At 39.2% G+C, this 23,125-nt stretch overlaps 1 protein-coding gene across 1 annotated transcript in view; it reads right to left on the reverse strand.

Annotated features, from left to right (window-relative positions):
• Positions 1-4,516: 4,516 nt before the first annotated feature.
• LOC149244573 (uncharacterized) overlaps positions 4,517-23,125 on the reverse strand; it is a 57,559-nt gene continuing 38,950 nt past the window's right edge. The window contains exon 8 of the mRNA XM_089371591.1: positions 4,517-4,771. Coding sequence (XP_089227717.1) covers positions 4,517-4,771 — 255 coding nt within the window. The remainder of the gene's footprint in view (positions 4,772-23,125) is intronic.

Genomic DNA, 23,125 nt, shown 5'->3' on the forward strand with positions numbered 1-23,125 from the left:
CCTATTTATTTGGTTTTTGCTAGAGCTATGTGTATAAAGAGACTTGCTACAAGATTCACTAAAGTGTGGAAGATCAATGTGATAGGTGTTCTTCTATGTTGGTTGTGGAATAGAGGATACACTCCATGGGTGGGATTCAAAAAAAGACACCCTACTGAGAAGTTGACGTTGCCTTTGATCATCTTTAATTTGAATGCTAAAATCATGTTCCATTATTAAGCATTAACAGAACATTAAAAATATAATATATGCATTGTAACATAGGTTCAGTGTTCCCTTTAACTTTTAAAGTACAATAACCACCACTATGCTTCATAACATTCAATGGTAATGAACCTTTTAGTTAAACAAAAACAGAAGCTGAATGTTTTGCAAATTAGGGACGGAGGAATTTGACAATAAATTTTAATAAAAATAATCACACCACAACCTCCAAAAAAAATGTCGATCAACATAAACTATAAAAAGTCACATTTCGTGAATCAAAAACAATGTCTTGGATAGTGAGCAACTAATCTCTTTTTCACCAAATATTAGTAAAAGAAGATAAAAATCACCAACACAGCTCTGTCGCACTATATATATTAATATTATATATGCTAAGAACTTATACCTAACACAGCTCTGTCACACTAAGTTTAAACTATAACGGACTCTGTTCAATACCTTCCGGGAGTTGCCACTTTGATGAAGAACTTTATAATAGTCCTTTTTCATATACTTGCTACGAACTTACGTACAACCGTGTGATAATATAATGTTTTCCTTCGTCAAAAATAATAGACAAACTTTATATTAGTTTTGCTTCGTATGTTTCCCATCAGCTTACCTACGGCCCTTTTATAATATAATATTTTCCTTAGGTTACCATAACAACAGTTGATTGAACACCATAACCGTGATAATAAAGTGGAACATGTTGCTTCAGTAGTTTACTTTTACATAGATTGGATACATCCATCCATTATTTAGACACGCCATGGATTCATGCAGTTTTACCCTAAACTGTATATGAGCAAAGCATATTCATCTTAAATTCTCTGTCATCAAAGCAAGGAGGCACACAGCAACTCCTGACCAATGGCTGCAATCTGCAAATAGATCTCGGTACTTTCACTCTTCTCTGTTGAAGTCAGTGCTCTAATGTAATCGGAAACTTGCTCTCATTTGAGAATTATCTTCACTATGTATGGGCACCTGACAAGGCACGGGAGGTCTGTATACTGCACTCGCTCCATTTGGTTCTAGAACCGAATGCCCATTTGGTTCAGTCCACTGACTAAAACTGCAATATTAAATCCATAGTCTTTTGTATGGCAGTTACCTGCCATGCAGAGTGATAGATATAAACTTGAGGATGCGTTGAATCTTGAATCACATTATATGATGTATCCAAACAGACAAGAATATTCTTAATTTTCTAGCCAATATGAAGGAGGAGTTGCAGCTGCTATAAATATCGTCAAAACATCCATGATAGTATTTATACTACCAATGTTAAACTTAGCAATGATCATTTGGAGGCAGCTCTGCAATTTTATATAGACATAGCCTTAACTATCAGGAAGATTATGGAAAGGCAAGGCATTAGAGGCCCTACTTAGCCAGTGAGATGAGAGTGTGATAATACTGATCCAGAGAACAACGATCATATCATCCTCATCCACCTTATCTTCTCCATGTAACGACGGTAGAACATCAACAAAATCAGATTGATCATTGGTTTCCCTAGCCTGCTCTACATGACGGTGCTCTTCGATGATATTGCTAATGAAAGCTCTCACAAACGGCACCAGGCGGGCACAACGAGCATATTGATTCGAACCTGCATCCAAAGATGCTGCCCATGATATTGTTCAGCGCATCCGCTGTATTAGGGGACGTTTAGATGAAAGAGCATGCATCAAAACAATTATATGATAAAAAGGCGGGACAACTGATTTCAGAACAGGGCGGGACAACAAATTTAAAATTCAAATGACAGGAAGCGCGACTAATATGCAGGCGTGGATGTGAAGTACGCTACAGTCACCGATCTGTCAGACACCGTAGTAGTCATTTCAATTCAGTTTAGTGGGGAAGGGCGAGGGCGGATCGGGCAGCCGGAGAGGGATGCATGCCATGCCGCAGAGGGATGCGGGCCATGATGCATGGTCGAGGATGAATGACATCAACCACGCTGTCTGCGATTGTCAGAGGGGTACCTCCATAGCATTAACTTTGTTATGAAGGTGGAAATAGGATCTGCCATGTAGACTGTATTCTCCAGGCGTCGGTTATAGAGCTTGGATTTCATTACCCACCTTATACGCAACGTTAGCCCAAGAATAAATGACATGTGTCAATTGTGAAGGGTTCCGTATCTTTGTTTTTCAACCACCCACATTCTCTTTAGTGTTCTTTAGACGTAACATTGACATTAAATGTATTTGCTATATTTGGATATAAAAAATTAAATTCAAAATTTTAAGAAATATAGAAATGAAATTGTAAAGGTTTAGACACATGCAAATGAAAGATCGAAAGTTAAGTTATTAAAATTTTAAATAATGTGTATGGAAAATAAAAATAAAATAGTTGGTATTTAGTTTTATGCATGATATTAAAGTTAGATGTTGTTTGTAATTAAAATGGGATATTGATTTATTTTGTTCTATTTATGAATATTATATTATTATGAGGTCGATATTGTATTTTGGTTTTTATTTTTGATTGATTTATAGTTCATTTTTCTTGGATATAAGGAAATAGGTTAAAAATTCAAAAAGTATGTTTTATAAGTGAAAATATTTCTCTTTAAGAAACAAGAATGAGTTAAGTGACATGGTTTTTTTTTAATAATGATGATGAGTTAGCCCAAAAAAAGAGATAGCAACTAATGATGGATGTTCTCAATGTTAATTGACCACTAAAATATAATATATTTTCCACCCTTTAATGGAAATGCCATTGGAGTTGAGTTTCAGTTCGATCAAAATAATCCATCATGTTTCTAAATATAATTTCCAAATCAAAATAAAAAGTCATTCTGTTTCTGCAAACAAGAACATTTTCAGGCTATTTATTTATGGAAGACTTCAAAAATCAAAATTTAGATAGAGAATATAGTCTAAATTTCATTGTTCAGCCACAGCATGCCTGTACAAAGTTGTCAAAATAAACTAGTTGTTGCAGAAAGACTATGGGAGATCGATGCACCCCACTTCCCTTGGAACACCATCATAAACAAAAGTATAATAAATATATCCTTCCATATCATTCAGTCCCCTTTTGGATATGGAGTTTGTTGTTTCATTTAGTTCTCTAAAGATGTGTTGAATATTAAAACTAATAAAGTATTGTATGAGAGCTTTAACCCTCTCCCTCCAACCTCTAAGAGCAGGAGGATCGAATGTCGAGTTACCCAATATGCCCTGAATAATAGCCATGGAGTCTCAATACACATGAATGTTTTGAACCTATTTTTCTCTTGCAAACCATAAAAGGGCCCATAATGCCACCATCTCCACCCTGGAGTTTGTGCTCATTTCCCTAAACCAATGCAATTTGTAATAAGAATTTTCACTAATGTGAAGCCAAGCTCCACATAGGCATCTCCCCCTCTGAGCTATTGTTGGTTTAAGGGGGCTTGACCCAGGTTGAGAGTGTGTTGTGCACCAACAAAACCATCAACCACTGACCCTTTCGACAATGACCTACAAGAAGATTGCAGTCTCACCCGAAGTGGTTATGGGAGGTTGTAGAACAAGGTTTCTGCAACCACAAGGATATGCGCGTTGTTGCATCTGTGTATTTACTTATGTTTTCTACCTTCCTACAACTTCGCATACATGAATAACTTCACGCTGATGATTAATCTTACAGAATTACCCTTATCGAATCAAATAACAGAAAACATTATAACATGTATTCTTTCACACAATTCAGTAAAAAGCATACATAACGATAATAACAATAGTAGAAAATGAACACAGAAAGATACACAATACTTTGGCAAAAATTCTTTTTTATTAATAATGATCTTCAATACATTATCTTCTTCAACTTGTGCACCCAACTGCAGGTGGCCTGTGCACTTAGTTGCAGACTCTTCCAGGCCTCCATGCAGTCAACTGCAGAGCCTTTCCCAAAAATACAGACTACAAACGTGAATACAAAGATTCAATTAACTTATGATGACCTTATTCAATTACAAAGTATTGCATCTCCTTATATACATTAGATCATGACCAAAGCCATGGTCCACAAACCATGGATCCAACAAAACAATGACTAATACTTGAAACCCGTTACAAAATAAGGGGCTTCGACCCGCCCTAAAGCCCCAAAAAAATCACATGATGAATATAACTTCATCGGCTCTGCACCTCAAAATGCGAAGTCTTTGACCCAAAACTTGGACCAAGTTAGGTTGTGCCCAATAGGCCACCAACACTCACCCGTGACTCGTCCCTAGTCACTCAGCTTCAGTTCCCTTGATATTCGTTGCAATTTTGTTGTACACTGCATTATACTGTTACACCGTTTCTGCCATTTGTTTCTCATGCTTGCACATTTTCTCCAGCAATGCCTCTGTGGTTGGGCCAACAGCCTTCTGCAGTATCTCTACCTCCCTTTTCTTCAATTCTTTGAGCCTGTCATCCACTGCCTGAGACAGTTTGAGCACCTCATCCTGCCATGGCTGAGTCCTTGCTTGCAATATTTGCTCCTTCCTCCGAAGCTCATCTATCTGCTTTTGGAGGTTCTTCCCTTCAGTAATGCTGGCGAGTCTCTGCAAGACTGGTAAGGTCTTTATAGCTTCCAGGATCTCGTCGCGCTACTTCTGCTTCACCTGTAATTCTTCCTCGATTTTCTAGATGTTTGGATCCTCCTGCAGTGAGGTCCAAATCTGCATCGTGTCATCCAATAGATTCCTGCAATCTGCCACTGTGTCAGATATGCCTTTCAGTGTTGCCTTTAAATCTTTATGTCTCTGCTCCTGTACTTCTGGTGGCGTGGTTGGTTGCAGCCTTATTTTCATCTCTGATATCTGCACTTCATAATCAAATTTTAGCTTCACCAATGTATTCTTCAATTCCTTGATCTCGAGGGTGAGCTTCGTAGCCTTTTTTATTGGTGGTTCCTCATCATCGATCTTCACATCCAGGACTATACTACAACTCTCTTGGATGGCTTTTTCCAACTTTTCTTGTCACTGAATTGCATCATCTATGTGCTTAGCCACCTCCTCCAACTACTTCTTCAGTGCAACTTTCTCCTTTTCTGTCTGTATTTTCATCATCGAGGTTCACTGCTCCCACTCCTTTAGCTTAGTTGTTAGACTTTGATGGATTTCTTGCAACGTTTGAATTGGCATTACAGAAATATTTATGCTGAAATTATTCCATACTTTAGCTCATTCTTTGTCCTCCAATGAGTACCAGTGAAGTGCCCTAGCTGGCACCTGCACAATTCTAACGCCAATTTGCGTTTTTATCATTTTCTCTCCATGCAGTTACTAAGCTCTTTGTTCTGGTTGTTTTTCTACTTACGGTAACGCCTCCTCAACATTTACTCGAGCTTCTGGTGTGAACCCTCTGATCTACACTAGTCGGCCTACTTCAAACAAGGTGAAAAAATGGCTTGGCCCTCTACTGAATCCAAGTAGAATAACACTCTGCATGCTTCACAATTTTTTTGTTGGTTGGTTGCAATACCAAGGCTAGATCTCCTTCGTTAGTAGAATTTAATAGAGGGAAACTTCTACAGGTCAATCATTGAAATCACGAGATACAAAATCCACACAGATTTTCCCTTCTAATTCATACGCAGCTCCGTAGAACACTACACCACCATGAATTCCACTATGCTAAGTAAAGTCAGTTTCGTGAGATTCACCATGTCTTGGCATAGATTCACTATATTGAATCTCATGCATCAAACTATCATACAACAAAATCTACAACCCTAGGATCCATATGCACAGAGCTCTCCACCACGTTTTTACTCTCAGCAAAGTCACCCTAAAGCATAGAGGATATGAGCTAGATCGGTCTCTTCTTGATTAATTATTGTAGTTTATCTACTGCTAGTATGGTGGCAAGCTCATAATTTGCAAGATCAAATTTAAATTCATTGCTTTTGCATTTCCTTGGGCTCTCCTGAAAAAGGTAAACCCAAAGCTACCAACACTGATTCCATGTAGAAAAACATAGAGATGCATAGACAAAGGAAAATTTCTATTACACTCTTCAAATCACATAGATACATCACATATTTATGGTGCTAGTGAGATCCAACTGATTCCAAAACAAGAAGATTGGTTGTTCAGAAATTATCTCAACAACTCAATCGAATCTACCTACTATAGTATTCATTAGTTTCAAGTGTTTTCATATTTTAGTAAATATATTTATTGTATTATTGATGTATTTTTTTTAAATTGGCAGAATCTATCATAATTTGGTAGTAAGGATATAAATCACTTGTAATTATATGTGAATGTACATTCACTCATTACTGTTATTTAAGGAAAATTCTACCCCTTGAAATCAATAGTGGTATCTAAAGGGGTGTTCTCATCACTATCAAGGAAAACCATTCCCCCTCAAATGACTTGTCGGTGTTCCATAACGAGGCTGACTTACACTCTTATCAAATGTTTCCAAGTCTTTGGCTACTGAGTTATTTCCCTATGTACAAGGAAAATGAACTATTACACAATTAAAAGAAATTATAATTCTTACTACAAAATCAAAATGTGATTTCAACCTATAATATTCATAAAAAAATCATTAGCATTTATACTTTATAATAATATTTGACTTTAATTTCATAAATTATACCAAATACTAACCCATTATATTTTATCCTTACATCCAAAGAATATTTTTAACAAGGGTAATAGCTGCAAAGTAGCTAGGCCCTACCTTTAGACCATGATTTGTAATTTTGTTATGAAATGAGATAAAATGGAAAAAATGTTACAATTTGTTTAACCAATCATAGGATTTCAAAATTTGATAGAAGCTTTAAGAAATGCAAAAAATTACATTGCAAAGGAAAAGATAGAATAATTCAATGAGATAGCTAGAAATTTATTTATAGAGTTCATATAGCTAAAAACATGGAAAAAGAAACATAGCATATGGATGAAAAGCGCAAAGTATTAAACATATATGTAATTTTCCAGTGTTTACTTATAAGAATTGTTGAGGAATTTATACTTCCGAGATCAACTTTAAATTTCTAGAAACAAGATTTATTAATTCCATTAAAGGAAACATGTTTGTGCTTATATTGAAGTTTATAGGCTTGTGTGATAAGTGATAAAAATGGCAATGTTTGTATTAAATGAAATAAAACCCACTAGTCAGCTCTACGAAAGAGAGTCTGAACCAGAAGAGTCTGGCTCTGCAGAATGCTCTACATTGTTCATGCACATTACACATTAAATAGAAAACATGGTTTTAGGGAAGTTAGAGTTCAACATCCTAAGAAATAGAAACTAATTCCTATCCTGAGGTTACGTGAACCAACTCTACCTATTTTAGGATATTCTCCATTATCTTCAACACTCCCCCTTAATGGAGAATGGGTTCACAAATATGCCTAACATCTCCCTAAACATTTGAAACTTAACTTTTCCAAGAGGCTTAGTGAAAATATCTGCAACATTATCACATGTATTACAATATTCCAAATGGATTTCTTTAGATTGCACTTTCTCCCTGACAAAGTAGAATTGTGTATTAATATGTTTAGTGTTTTTGTGAAACACCGGATTATTGGAAAGTTTGATTGAACTCTGATTGTCACATCTGATTATTGTTGTGTCTGTTTGTTCTTCCCCAACATCCTAGAGAAGTCTCTGCAACCAAATTGCCTCACACGTTGCTGCACACATGGCTTGATACTCTGCTTCCACTGAGGACAAGGAGACTGTGTTCTGCTTCTTGCTGCTCCATGTGATCACCCCGGATCCAATGTTGAATGCATAACCTGTTATAGATCTGCGATCATCTACATTTCCAGCCCAATCTGAATCTGCAAATCCTGTCAATCTAACATCAGAGGAGTCAATGTAAATAATACCGTAATCTACAGTACCTTGTAGATACCTCAAAACACTTTTCATTGCATTCCAATGGCTTTCAAGTGGCTTAGACATAAATTGACTTAGCACATTGACTGCATAAGCCAAATCAGGTCTAGTGGTGGTTAGGTAGATTAGACTCCCAACTAGTTCTCTATAAAGTATTACATCTGCTGCTTTTGAGCCATCCTCACACTGCAATTTGATGTTCTACTACAATGGTACCGCTGCAGGCTTACACTGATCCATCCTAAACTTTTCCAACAGGCCTTTGACATAATTTGCTTGGGACAGAAATGTTTGACCTGAATCTCTCCGAATCTCAAGACCTAAACAATATCTGAGTTCACCAAGGTGTTTCATTTCAAACACCTGTGACATCTGTTGCTTGATTTCATCGATTAGATATGTAGCATCACCTATAATGATCAAATCATCTACATACAATGAAATCAACACTACGCGCCCTTGTTCATCTTTCATGGTGTAAAGATTAGGGTCATTTTTACTTCTATTATAGCCAGCTTGCAGAAAATATGAATCAATCTTCTCATACCAAGACCTTGGAGCTTGTTTTAGTCCATAAAGTGCTTTCTTCAATCTACAGACTAAATGTTCTTTTCCTTTTCGGACAAACCCTTCCGGTTGCTCTAGATAAACCTCTTCTTTTAGTTCTCCATTAAAAAATGCAGACTTTACATCTAGTTGGTGTATCATCCAATGTTTCTTAGTAGCTAAAGCAATTAACATTATGATAGTGTTTAATTTAGCTATTGGGGCGAAGGTTTCTTCATAGTCTATCCCTTCTTTTTGTGAGTACCCCTTTGCTACCAACCTAGCTTTTAGTTTTTCTATAGTTCCATCTGCATTAATCTTTGGTTTATATAACCATTTACAACCTATGGTTTGTTTTCCTCTAGGAAGTTCAACCAATTCCCAAGTGTTATTTCTGATTATTGAATCATATTCCTGTTCCATGGCTATTTTCCATTCACTACATTCATTTGCTTCTTTATAACTAGACGGTTCAACCACATTCATCATACTAGTTATAAAAGCATTTTCCCTATATCTTGCAGGCATTTGAGCTTTCCTACCTGATCTCCTGAGTGGTGGGGTGGCTTCAAACCTTATTTGATCATCATTTACTTTTTCTTCCTATTGTTGTTGTTGTTGCTGTTGTTGTTCATCCTCTGCCTTTGTCTGTTGCTGACCTTGATTGTTCTTTGCTTCTTCTTCCATCAAGTACGGAAAGCAAGACCTCAGGATGCAGCTCAACCCGTCCATAAGTAGCATCAAATTCCAATCACATTCGTGCGAAGCATAAGTAGATAGAAGAATGTCCCATTCCTCATTGTGCTCATTATATTCTTCATGATCCTGCTCATGGAATTTGACATCTCTACTAACAAAAATATTTTGAGTAGAGGGATTAAATAATTTGTAAGCTTTATACTGTGAACAATACCCTATAAAGGTACATCTGATGGCTTTTGAATTTAATTTTCTTCTATCTTCCTTTGGAATGTGGGCAAATGCTTTAGATCCAAATATTCCTAAGTGTTTTACTGCAGGCTTAAATCCATATAATGCTTCATAAGGAGTTTTAGACTCAACACTCTTTGTAGGACTCCTATTTTTCAAATAAACTGTAGTATTCACTGCTTCAGCCCAAAAACCATTCGAAAGATTCTTACCTTTCAACATACTTCTAGCACATTCCACCAGTGTTCTGTTCTTTCTTTCTGTTACTCCATTCTGCTATGGAGTATGGGGTACTGTGAATTGCTACAAAATTCCATGATCTTTACAATATCTGATAAGCTCATCCTTCCTGTATTCTCCCCCTTGATCAGAACGAAGAATTTTTATCTGTTTCCCTGTTTGTCTTTCAATCATATTTTTAAACTGCTTAAAGTATTTGAATGTATGACTCTTCTTACTTAAGAAATACACCCAAGAAAACTTCGTACAGTCATCAATAAACAGTGGAAAATATAGTGCACCTCCTATTGATTTTGTCTGCATGGGTCCACAAAGGTCTGTGTGCACTAATTCAAACAAATCTCTCTGTTTCTTTTCTACTCGAACATGGAATTCTTCTCTATGCATCTTTCCTAATGTACAGGCATCACAATTATTATGTACTTGCTTTAGCATAGGAAGATCTCTTACCATTTCCTTCTTTTGTAGTAACAACAAATCATTGTAGTTGATGTGGCCAAATCTCTGATGCCATAGATTTTCTGTAGTCAGGCTTGCTGCTGTCAATGCTCGACCTGGTGCAGATCTTACATCCAACTTGTACAGACCTCCTGTTCAGATTCCTGTAGCAATTGTCTTCATGCCATCCAGCAGATCTTTAATATAACAGTGAGATTTAAAAAAATTCAACTTTCAGATCTTGATCTGTAATCATGGATACAGAAATCAAGTTCTTTGTTACACCAGACACATACATAACATTATGAATTTGTTTGATATTATCATTAGGTAGAATGACAAAAACTTTCCCACATCCTTTGATCTGATGACTTCTATCATCACCTAGGTAAATCTGTGCTCCTTCGTTGATTTCTTTAAAATCTTCGAACCAATGCTTGTTCCTTGTCATATGTGTTGACGCTCCTGAATCGACGTACCAGATGTCTGCATCAACATTCTCATCACGACCTGCCATGAACAATCTGAAATTCTGCACATGATTGTCATTCGCGAGATGACCTGCATGTTTTTTCTGCTTCTGTTGTTCTTCATGATATTTCTTCTTCCTGCACTCCCTCGCAATATGACCCAGAATTCTGCAATAAAAACATTTAGTTTCAAATTAGTTCTTATTCGAATGCATACCTTGGGTCTGATTCGGTCTTTTCTGTGAGTTTGGTCCGTTTTGCTGTTGTGGGCTTCCTTTCCCTTTGAAGAAGTTTTTCTTCGCCATTAATGAAAGATTGACACTCTGGGGCTTCAGAGTTGATCTTCTTTCTTCTTCCTGCATCAGTATTCCTGTCAGCTCTTCAAATTTCAGGATCTTTTCTCTGGCATTTATCCCAGTGATGAACATTTGGTAATCATTAGTGACACCATTCATGGTAATTGTTACAAGATCTGTATCGTCAACTGTATGACCAATATCTGCCAATTTGTTCTTCAGGTCTTTGATCCTTGCTACAAATGAAGCAATTGTTTCATTCTCCTCCATCTTCAGGGATAGGATCTTACTCTTGAGGAACAGAAGATGATTTCAATTCCTGATCTCATACAACTCCATCAGAATTCCCCAGATCTCGTTAGCTGTCTTACACTCTCTAATGTGTGGTATGATGCAGTCTTTCACTAACATCTTCAACAACGTCCTTTCTTTACCTTCTCACTTCTCCCAATCTGGGATCGATGTTGATCCAGTAACGGGCTTCGGCTCATCCCCATTCGCAATCGTCCAAGCACTCTGCATGTCTAGCAGAGTCTGCATCTTGAATTTCCAATTTGCATAATTGGAACCATCGAGCTTGTTATCCTCATTCAAGCATGCTTCAATTATTCATCTTGGTGATTTAGACAAAAAAAAAATCGACAAGTAAAAGAAGATGTTAGATTTACCCCAGATCTGTGACAGAGACAGATCACTGATTTTCAATGTTGTTTGATCTCATAGCACACCCGCAGATCACCGTGGATTCCTTCACAATCTCCAGACAACCTTCTGTTTTCAGCCTCTGCAGACTTCTCTCGGAGCCTTTTGTTGTTATTTACACGGTCGTCATAGATATACATCAATTTTCTGAGACTATCGCAGATATACACCTAATATCTGAGATGTCGTCGCAGATGTATGCCCAATATCCGAGACTGTCGCAAATATACACCTAATATCTTATATTGTCGCAGATGTACACTGAAAACCTGCGACGGTCGAAAGATAAATTTTTCGGGAAGTGTAATAGTGCTATTGTCGCGCTGTGATGATTTTGGTTTAATCGCACCCACCAGACAACGTATAGGTTCCTCAGCCCTGACGCTCTGTTACCATGATAAAAATGGCAATGTTTGTATTAAATGAGATAAAACCCACTGATCAGCTTTACGAAAGAGAGTCTGAACCAGGAGAGTCTGCCTCTGCAGAATGCTCTACATTGTTCATGCACATTACACATTAAATAGAAAACATGGTTTTAGGGAAGTTAGAACAACATCCTAAGAAATAGAAACTAATTCCTATCTTGAGGTTACGTGAACCAACTCTATCTATTCTAGGGTATTCTCCATTATCTTCAACAATAAGTCTCATTGCTAAAAAAATATTACCAAGTCTAATATTGTTGAAGGTAAGGCATATGAGGAATTAAAGAATGTGTGGAGGAAAGACATATGCAAATATAAAGTTTCTGCAGAAATAAAATATGTGCGGAAGTAAAAGGGTAACTTCGTAATATTTTGTATATTATTTTACCTGATTTGGTCTCATACCTAATATATTGGGAGAAGTTAAGGCATATTATGCATATGCTAAAGAATTAATAAATATCATGGTTATATGGTTTCTCTAGTCACATAATACATTTCTGGGTTACATGGAGAGAAATGAAGGTACTCCGATGCATACAAGAAAAATATAGAGCCTAAAGTGGTGAATTTGATTTAAATTCAAATTAATTATTTAATCGGAAGAAATTATTAAATTTGATATAGTCCATACAAAAATATTTTCTACAATATTTATATGAAAATTAAGCATAAAGTGAGTAATGACACTCTCCCTTATTTACTAGAAATCTTTCCTTTATCCCCTTTATTTTTGGTGGGATAGAGTTATTATTTATGTAAAAGAAAATATAATGATGAAAATTTAAGCATGACATCCATCCATTCCATTATAGTAAAAACATATCATTAAAACATATGAGGTCCCAATCTTCAAATTTCATCGTGGGCACGCAACCCAGGGTTGAACCTTCAAACAAAATTCCATCTCGGAGGAGTGGGGTTTGGAGTGAGCTCTTAACGACATACAAATCCTTGGGAACTTTTGCTTTCCCTTTCCATAGAGGGACATACTTGGGTAGTTTTACTACAACGCACACTGACTGAATGCATTCCTCCATTTCTTCATCCACCTCGATCTCTTCTACGAAAGCCTTGTGGTCCTCCTCCTCATCATCCATCTCAAGATTAACAGTCTTGCCCTTGTCTTCCATAGAAATTTTACCAAACCGTGGATTTCGCGAAGACATGCAGACTGGTCTTGCTGCTTGTGGATCCTTTTTGGGCCTCGACATCTAGGGTGATTTTTGAATTTCTGGTGCATCCCCCACTGAAAACATAGGGCTCTACGCGGCTTCCTCGGTTGTTGACATCATTCTATTTAGGAGGTCTTGCGTCTCCTTCGGCAATGTCTCAAACACCAAACTTGCTCTCAAAGCCTCAAAATTTGTAAGGTCCATGCCCACTTGATAGCGTAACAAATGAATTATCAAAACGCCAAGGGTTGTTCGCTAGATAGCCACCTGTGATTTATAGGACTTTTTGAATTCAAATTCGACCGTTCCCCCCATATTCGGCCCATTAATGCTAGATTGGCGGCAGATCATCCCAAATCTAGTTCTGACTTCGTGTCTTAATTTCCTGCCGCCCGCTCCTCTTTGTCTTAAATTGGACATCTTGTCATGAAAAGTGACACTAACGGTCACCTCCCAGCCTACCCGCGTGGAAGCGCAACCCCTTATGTGTGGGCACAACCCCTGTGACATGTTGATCCTATGTGCAACCTCCTTATTGCGCAGCTCCCACGCAAGCTCTTTTATAGTCCCGCGCTCTCTTTCAACTGCTTGGAGCACTGAGACTATGCTTTTGACGGTTAGTTAGGTGATCGCACCACATGTGCGAGACTTCAATCCACCTTCCAGCATGGTCCACGGGCACTCCTCAATTACCCTTGCGACAGTCATCACTGCGCATTCCTCCTTATGTGGTGTGCTCCCCTAGTTACTTTGTCAGGTAAGGTGTAGTCGTAGCCATAGTAGCAAAGTCACAAATGCTCGGTGAAAATATCCTAATGCAGTAGTATGGCTCTTCGTATCTGGTCTTGCCATCCTTAGTTTATCGACGAGACATGCTTGCACGATTTCGTTTTCTAGTTTTTGATCTCCACATCCATTAACATGATTTTCTTCCTTAGTCGTACCCGATCCTCTTCGAGTTCACGAAGCTTAAGATTCCCTCGCCGAATGGCTTCCTGAATCCACATAAGTTCGCCCTCATGTAGCTGCATAATTCCTTCATTCTGGTCCTCGTGTATTGTCCCAACTGTGGGAGCTATTGTGTGACGATTCCTTTTTTCCAAAATTTTGGTCTCGATCCTACTCCTCAACTTTGGAATCATCTCCGTGCTCAGGTTTTTGCACATGGCCCTATAGGCCCATTGGACCGTTGGTACGCGTAGGTCCCAATCAGTTCGTCTCGCCTGGTGAAATCTGTAAAGGATTCCGCATACCTTCTTGAATACTTCTACGTGGGATGTTTGTGGTGTGCATCGCCTCTCCTGCTGTCGTGTCATGTTCCGATTTTCGATCCTGAATTTGGGGTGTGCTTGTGTGGACTTCCTAGCACATGTCTATACCCATCGAGACAGGTGGGTGCGCAAGTTGTTTCGTCCTCGCTGACCGACTCTTGTTTGAAGTTTGGGGCTTCCAAATTGTAAGTGCATCATCCTTCTACATCCACGCTAGTCCTCAAAGTTTTCTTGATGCATACCCCACCATCGTGCGGGTGTTGCGCACAATGCCCATTTCAACGTATCGAACCGCTATTGTTTCTGTACTGCGCTTTCAAATTTTCTCAGGAACTCATCCACCTCTGTCAATCCATCATATGTCAGCAACTCTCTTGCCTCCATTGACGCGAAACGCAGTGATCTGATCATCATGTTGCAATTAAACGTCGTTACTTTGTGCAACTAATTCTTCCATCGCTCTACTTCCTCGTCTGAATCTGAAGTGCAGGAGATTTCGTGCTCCCACGAGATCCTCCCATTTGCAGTCAGATTCACCCAATCCCAGTCTCACAGAGTTATCTTGTATATACAATTGAGATCATCATCACGCATTGGTTCAGTGTAGCGCGCTCCTTCAGTTGGGTCCAGTGGGACTACTACGCGTAGTGACTTTTTCTCGAAGATCATTTTTCTCTTCTTCAAATTGATGATTCCATTCATATCGGTGGCCCAGTCTATTCCTAACAATGCATGATAGGGATTGTTGTCATTGACAATCTCTATTACTTCAAAATCTGCTTACGCGCTCGCGCCTTCAATATCAATTGTTACCACTTGCAACCTTCCCATGGGCAAAATATTCTATTGGTTTGCCATTCGTAATTGAATAGGGGACCACTATAACGCGGGCCTGCCCATTCATTCCCATGTTTTCTTCGGTAATACATTCACGTCTGAACCAAGATCTAGGATTACCTGATCCATTTCATACTCACCAATCTGTGCAGTCAACCTCATCTCCCTTCTAGTGCGCAATTCATGATTCCCTAATTTTCGGACTACATTCGGTTCCCTTGACCCCGCGCACCTAGTGATCAGTTCCTGTAGTCCTTTAACCGCCTTGTTGTCACGCAACAGTTTCATGCATGTCTCCATAAAGGTAGTGAGCATTGAAGGATCCATTCTTGGCTCTGGTTGATCCTTACTACCTGAAGTGGAGGCCTCTGAGAAGCTCTTCTTAGCTTCCATGAATGACTCCTTTGCGCATTCTAAGTCAAACTCAGGTTCCTTTGTAGGAGCCTTGCGAACCCATGTACTTTCCTCTGGCTACTTCTCCTTATCCTCTCCCATGGTTGCACCACTTCTGAGCATCATGTTTACATTCGGGTCTTCTGCGCGCGGCTCAGACCTCATCATTCGTATATTCTGAGTCGGTGGAGGCTGGAATACCCCTTTTTCACACATCTTTGTGATTAATGTAGGACAATCTATTGTTTCATGATAAAACTGAGCACAATATAAACATGATATCCTCGTTGGGTTGGTACAACCGTGGGCATAGTGCCCTGGTCCTCCGCAATTGTAACAAAGTAATTGTCCGCGACCCCTTCCTGGTCCCGTTCCACCTCGTCCCTGACCTCACCCGTAAAATCCAGTGCACGCCATCCTCGCATCTCGGTCGAGGGCTCACATTTCGGTTTGCATCATATAGGTTGGGGTTCGATCAATCATTAGCTCATAACTATGGCAAGTGCGCTCATCGTGGCCTACCGACCTGCAAAAATTACAAAACAATTTTTGGGGTGCTTGTGTATATTTATGCAGCAAATGACAATTTTCCATTGTATGTTTCCCTCCTATATGACAGATCACACACCATAAAGCGGGTGTTGTACTCGGCCCTCCCTGCGCCTCCGGTCTCAGCGGCATTGACCCTCCTCTTGCCAAGTAGTTCGCGAACACTGGACAATGATCCTTATCATGGCCCTAGCCTTTGCATTTTATGCACCATACTTCCTCGCACACCTCTGGCCTGGTCCTGCTTCAAAATTTGCATTTCCAAACAAGATTTTGTAGTTCCGCATGGATTTGTTGAACTCCCAACCCAGGGTCTTGTATCGGGGTCTCATGTAACCTTATCGCCATTTCCAACGCTTCGGCCTGGGTAGAAAGTTTCTGTTGTGATAATGCAGTCCTCAAGTGCAGTGCCAAAGATGCTACAAACCATGTGCAATGTTGTACATATGTCAACGTCATATTGGCTTCGCAGATCGTACTCTTCAGCCATTGATCCAGATCCCAGGGAGTCTCGCTTGGGAGCATTGCGATCTCTTTAAACCCGATGATTGATTGTGTTTCTGACTTTGGCCTACATGTGGACTCTTAGTTAGAGCATGGAACTACATGCAAGATTCCTTCTGCATGATTTACTCCTTCTTTAACTCCGCAACTGGTTAGTTCTTCTGCATGATTTACTCCCTGATTTGCTCCTTTAACTCCGCAACTGGTTAGTTCTTCTGCATGATTTACTCCCTGATTTGCTCCTTCTTTCACTCCACAACTGGCTAGTTCTCTCCGGAACTTGTGGTAGGTGTTGAGTTTTCTCATTGATTACCACTATGGTGCATTACATTGGGATCTTCACCCAGTAATGCTATATCATGAGTATTGTAACCTATTTTCTAATGAATTATTCTTTTGTTCTTTCGATTTTGTTTTAGTGTTTTTGCTCTGCAAAGTTGTGTGTTCAACCTTTACTAGCTAGATCCATATGTGCAGGTTTTCTAACACATTTACACATGTCTAGTATCTTCAACATGGAAATCACAGCCCAGCAGATCTCGCAGGATCTTCTGCTACAAAGATGATAAAATCTTTTTTCCTGACGTCGGACAAAAAACAAGACCTACTAAAATCCGGACGTTTCAGGTTGTAGAGATATGTAACCAGAGTTGACTTGCCTACTCCTGCCATTCTTGCAATCCCCACAATCGTTGTGCCATTTAACTCCCTCTGGTTCTTAATTTCATTATCTATTTCACTCCTCCAAAAACTCTCCATGGTCACTGTAGGAATTTACAGGGTAAGTTCCTCAGAAATAACACCAAAAGGACACCGCTCACAACCAGATCACAGATCAATACACCAGTATTTTTGACGTGGTTAAAACCCTCAAAGAGGGAAACAGTCCACGGCCTGTGCCAACGTGGCTACTACAGGCAATTTATTAATCAAAGAATGAAAATTTACATAAGATTCTCTCATGCACGGATTACCCGAACAATGACCCTCCATGCGCTTTAAATAGAACTCATGGACCAATCGGGTGTCAAGCCACGGATCAAGTGTCGGTAATACCGAGGAGAGAGTGAACCGTCGGATCACTACATATCGTGACCGTCGGATTGTAAGTTACAAAATGTACAACGGTAAAGAAACACACTTTACCTAACTCTATACCTAACTCTATACTAGACCAAGTTGAACTTAACTATTTCCTATGTGTCGGAATATCCTAACATCCCCCCTTAAGAACAACTTGGGATAGGATTGAAGGATTTACAAATATGACACAATAGGAGAAAGAAGGAGGCACTAGAGCCTATCCCCCCTTACTGACAACTTCCTGAACTCCAAGCATATATCGAAGTTTAGTGAACTTCGCCTCTGTGAGAGCCTTTGTGAAGATGTCTGCAACCTGATCATCTGTTGAACAATATTGCACTTCAAGAACATGGTCATGAATGAGCTTTCTGATGAAGTGCATGTGTAGTTCAATGTGTTTACTGCGCTGATGCTGGAATGGATCTTTGCATAGCTGAATGGCACTTTGATTATCACACCAAAGTGTGGTTGGATGCTGCTGCTCAAAGCCAAACTCTGATAGGATCTGACGAAGCCACAAGGCTTCCTTACTAGCTTCCACGGCACCACGATACTCTGCTTCTGCTGACGAAAGAGAGATGGCAGCCTGTTTCTTACAAGCCCATGTAATAGGTCCTGAACCAAGAGTGAAGACATAACTGGCAGTAGACTTCCGATCATCAGGGTCACCAGCCCAATCAGAATCAGTGAAACCAACTAATAAAGGAGTTGCTTTGGCACTGTAATGAATCCCAAATTGTACTGTACCTGGAACATAACGAAGTATTCTTTTGGTTGCTTTCCAATGACTTTCACGGGGGTTTTGCATAAAACGAGCAACAAGGCCAACAGCAAAGGAAAGATCAGGACGAGTATGGGTTAAATACAAGAGTTTTCCTACAAGTTGACGATATAATGTAGCATCAACTTCAGGGGAAGTACAAGAGACTGAAAGTTTGACTCCAGACTGAAAGGGAGAAGGGGCTGGCTTACAGTCTTCCATGTGAAAATGACGAAGAATATCACAAGCATACTTGGACTGGGAAAGGGAAATACCCTCCTTGGATTGCAAGACTTGAAGACCGAGAAAATAGTGTAAGTGTCCTAAGTCTGTCATTTCAAATTTCCTTTTGAGGCTAGACTTCACATGGTTTATAAGTTTGGGATCACTACCAGTAAGGATAAGATCATCAACATAAAGAACAAGGATGATAAGAGAGTTGCCCACTTTCTTGGTGTAGACAGTATTGTCAGAATGACACCTAGAAAAGCCAGATTCTAAAAGAAAGCTATCCATTTTGGCATACCAAGCCCGAGGAGCTTGCTTGAGACCATAAAAGGATTTCTTAAGTCGACAAACAAGGCTGGAGTCTGTTTGTATGAAGCCAATGGGTTGTTCCATATAGATTTCTTCCTGCAAGTCCCCATGCAAGAAGGCAGATTTAACATCCATCTGATGGACTTCCCATTTTAAAGAGGCAACAAGGGAAAGAACAAGGCGGATAGAGTTCATTTTGGCAACAGGGGAGAAGGTTTCAGTGTAGTCAATGCCTTCAACCTGTGAAAAGCCCTTAGCAACAAGACGAGCTTTATGTTTATCAACTTTCCCATCTGGTCCATACTTGGTTCTGTAAACCCATTTACATCTAACAAGTTTGCGTCCCTTTGGTAGAGGAACAAGATCCCATGTATCATTTGCCAACAATGAATGATATTCTTCATTCATAGCTGCTTCCCAATGTGGATGGCCTGAAGCTTCTGCAAAAGTGTCAGGATCATGATTTACTGGAGCTTGAGCCAGTAAAGAAGAGGCTCTTTCGAACTAAGAACGTGTACGTCGCTGATCTGTAGGATCACCGGCAAGATCACCTGTTGCATCTCGAGTAGCACGGACCCATCTTGGAAGTTGAGGATCCTGAGAAGGTGGGGGAGGATTGTCATCCTCACTTTCATCATCTAAAGAATAAATGTTTTCAAAAGTAGAAGAGATAGGAGGAGGTGGCACATCCGCCGGACTAGGCTCGCAGGCCGATTTATTTTCATCAAATTTTACATCTCTTCTAATGATAACATTTTTGGACTTAAATGGAATAAGTCTATAACCTTTTACATCTTCAGAATATCCAACAAAAGTACATTTCTCACTCTTAGGTTCTAAAGCTTTATGCTTTTCATCTGGAATATGGGCCCATGCTTCACTTCCAAAAACACGAAAGTGACTTACATCTGGTTTAATGGAACTCCAAGCTTCTTCTAGAGTGATATTCTTTAGAACCTTAGTAGGAGTGCGATTGATTATATAATTTGCACAATTAATTGCTTCGGCCCAAAAACTAAGACTGAGTCCTTTAGATTGTAGCATACAATTAGCCATTTCCTTTAAGGTGCGATTTTTCCTTTCAGCTACACCATTTTGTTGTGGAGTGTATGGAACAGTATGTTGCATTTGAATTCCATTTTCGGTGCAAAAGTTGATGAATGCGTTTTTAACATATTCTCCACCATTATCAGTTCTTAGCTTAAGAATTTGATGTCCAGATTGTTTTTCAACAAAGGCTTTGAAGGCCAAAAATGTGTTAAATACTTCGCTCTTGAGTTTTAAGAAGTATACCCAAGTGCGTCTGGAGAAATCATCAATGAAAGTTAAGAAATACTTGCAGCCAGAGAATGAAGCAACAGGAAGTGGACCACATAAATCACTGTGCACAAGCTGTAAAGGGGCTGAGGCGTGCCAAGAGGCACGTTTGTCAAAACTGTCCCGATGATTTTTTCCGAGTACACATCCGGAACAAACACCATCTCTGCAAGATACCATAGGAAGACCTGTCACCATATTTTCTTTACATAGATGCTGAAGGGAGCGATAGTTTAAGTGACCAAATCGCTCATGCCAAAGTTTGCTCACTTCATCATTATGAGCAACAAATACTGAGGGAAGATTTGATGACCCAAAGTTGTGAAACTTATACAACCTTGTGGAATCAGCTCACCAATACCTGTTTAGAATCTTTTAGGATCTCTTATCCTTACAAATCATGAGGTGAAACTTCAACAATTTTACCTTCACCTGAATGAGTTATCTGATATACAGATAGAAGGTTGCAGGATAAGGTTGAAACACATAATACATCATTAAACTGACCATTGTCTAGATGAACAGTTCCATTCCCTACAACATTAAGAGATCTATCATCACCAACATATATATTTTTGGTGTTACAATCATTTAAAGAAGAAAACATGGCTTGGTTTTTGGCCATGTGATAAGAGGCTCCAGAATCAATGAGCCACTCATGAGAAGGAGAAGAAGAAGATACATTTAATGCATAACCAGACTGAGATGATTGACAACGACATGCAGAAAGTGCCATTCCGGAATTTGAAGTTGAAGTATGCTCCACGTGGATGTTATGTTTCTTTATTGCGGCTTCCAAGGCTTCCATCTTCTTAAAGCATTTAGATTCTAAGTGGCCATCTCGATTACAAAAGTTACAATGTCGATCAGTCTTCTTCCATTTGTTTTTATTGGTCTTATCATTTTGCTGAAATGATCTTTCATTTTGAGGCTGAGTTTTCTTAGGACCCTTGTTTGGTTTAGGACCATTCTTTTTAGGATATGACTTCTTAGGATTCTTTGAATTTGGTTGCTGCTGGGCGGCTAACGCTTTCTTGGAAGAGTTTCCAAGATTAAGAAGACCAAGGTGTAAGAGTTTTTCTTGTTCTCTTATTAAGGAATCACAAAAGGAGTCAAAGGAAGGGGCCTTGTAGTCTTTTCCTTGACAAATGAAAGCTTCCCTTGTAGAATGGAAAGTGGAAACAAATACAGAGTAGGCTGGTCCCAACTTAGTAAGGATGGAATAAATAAGGTTACTATCTTCTTTCTTAACCTTAACACCTTCCAAGAGATATCTAAGGGTCTTGAATTTGGACAAGAAATCTTCAATGCAAGAAAAATTATTAGGATCCAAAGTAAGCAACTCATTTTCAAGTTGATGGGCTCTAATTTCATTTTTAATCCCAAAAACTTTAGTGATTTTTTCCAATGCTTCATGAGGAGTCTCAAGTTCTGCAATATGGAATCTAAGATCAGGAGAAATAGACATCCCTATCAAACCAAGTGCTTGATCTTGTCTATTTTCCCATTTTGCAGCCTTGTTTTCATCTTTTGGTTTCTTCTCTTGGTCTGTGGCTATTTTGTAGAGACCTTTACTTCTAAGTAAATCTTCCATGTAGGCTACCCATTGGAAGTAGTTAGTGCTGTCAAGAATGACTTGGCATGGACTTTCCATTTAAAAAAAAAAAAAAACTGAAGCTGAAGATGTGGAAAGTAACTGTTCCAATGGATAGATCTCGAAAAATTAGGCTGTTTTAAAAAAAACGGCTCTGAAAAAGGCTTCCGGATGAAGAAGTTATGGCTTTTTGAAAAAAAATTGTTGAAGTTGCCGGCAAAGTGCGCGAATGAAAACAATCCGCCCCCATAAAATGGAAACTTAAACCCAAGACCTCTACTCTCTTAAAATAGCTTTGAACCAATTGATCTATACAAAAAATTTGAGAGAGAGAGAGAGAGGGGGGGGGGGGGCTTGGTTTGCGTGCTTGCCTTGAGAAAGCTCTTTTTCCCTACAAAACACAAAACACAAAACCCAACACGAATATGCAAAGAAAAATGAACTTTGCGGCTCGAAGTTAGGTTTAGCCAAAAAACTAGATATTTTTAAAAAAATGAACCTTGCGGCTCAAAGTTAGCTTTAGCCGAAAAACTAAATATTTTTCTCAATGTTTCTGATTTTCCGAGATCACACTAAGGTGCAGGGAAAAGAGCATACGCATGAGAAAAATCCTTCCTTTCTGTTTCTGATTTGCCCAGATCGCACAGAGTCGCAGGGCAAAGAGCATACGCAGAAATGATTGGTATAGATCCGGTTAAAAAAAGGGCTAAATAAACCGAAACCGAAATAAGCAGAGAGAAAATAACAATAAACTGCAAAAACACTGTATACCTCCCGATCTGAAAAATGACGCAGCTAGGGCTACCGGAAACCTTTTCGCGTGAAACGAAAGGGGTTCCTCACTGGAACAGATGCTCCGAACGCAACAGAGCAGTCCTCTCGGCCCGAAAGCAGTCAGAAACAGCAGATCTAGGAAACGACAGCCGCATGCAGTTCTACCGGCTTCAGATTTGGATCACCAACAGACGCGGC

This window comes from Pinus tabuliformis, chromosome 8 (genome assembly GCF_031772625.1).
Source record: "Pinus tabuliformis cultivar Carrire ecotype Pingquan chromosome 8, CPIR1, whole genome shotgun sequence".
NCBI classification, from domain to species: Eukaryota; Viridiplantae; Streptophyta; class Pinopsida; order Pinales; family Pinaceae; genus Pinus; species Pinus tabuliformis.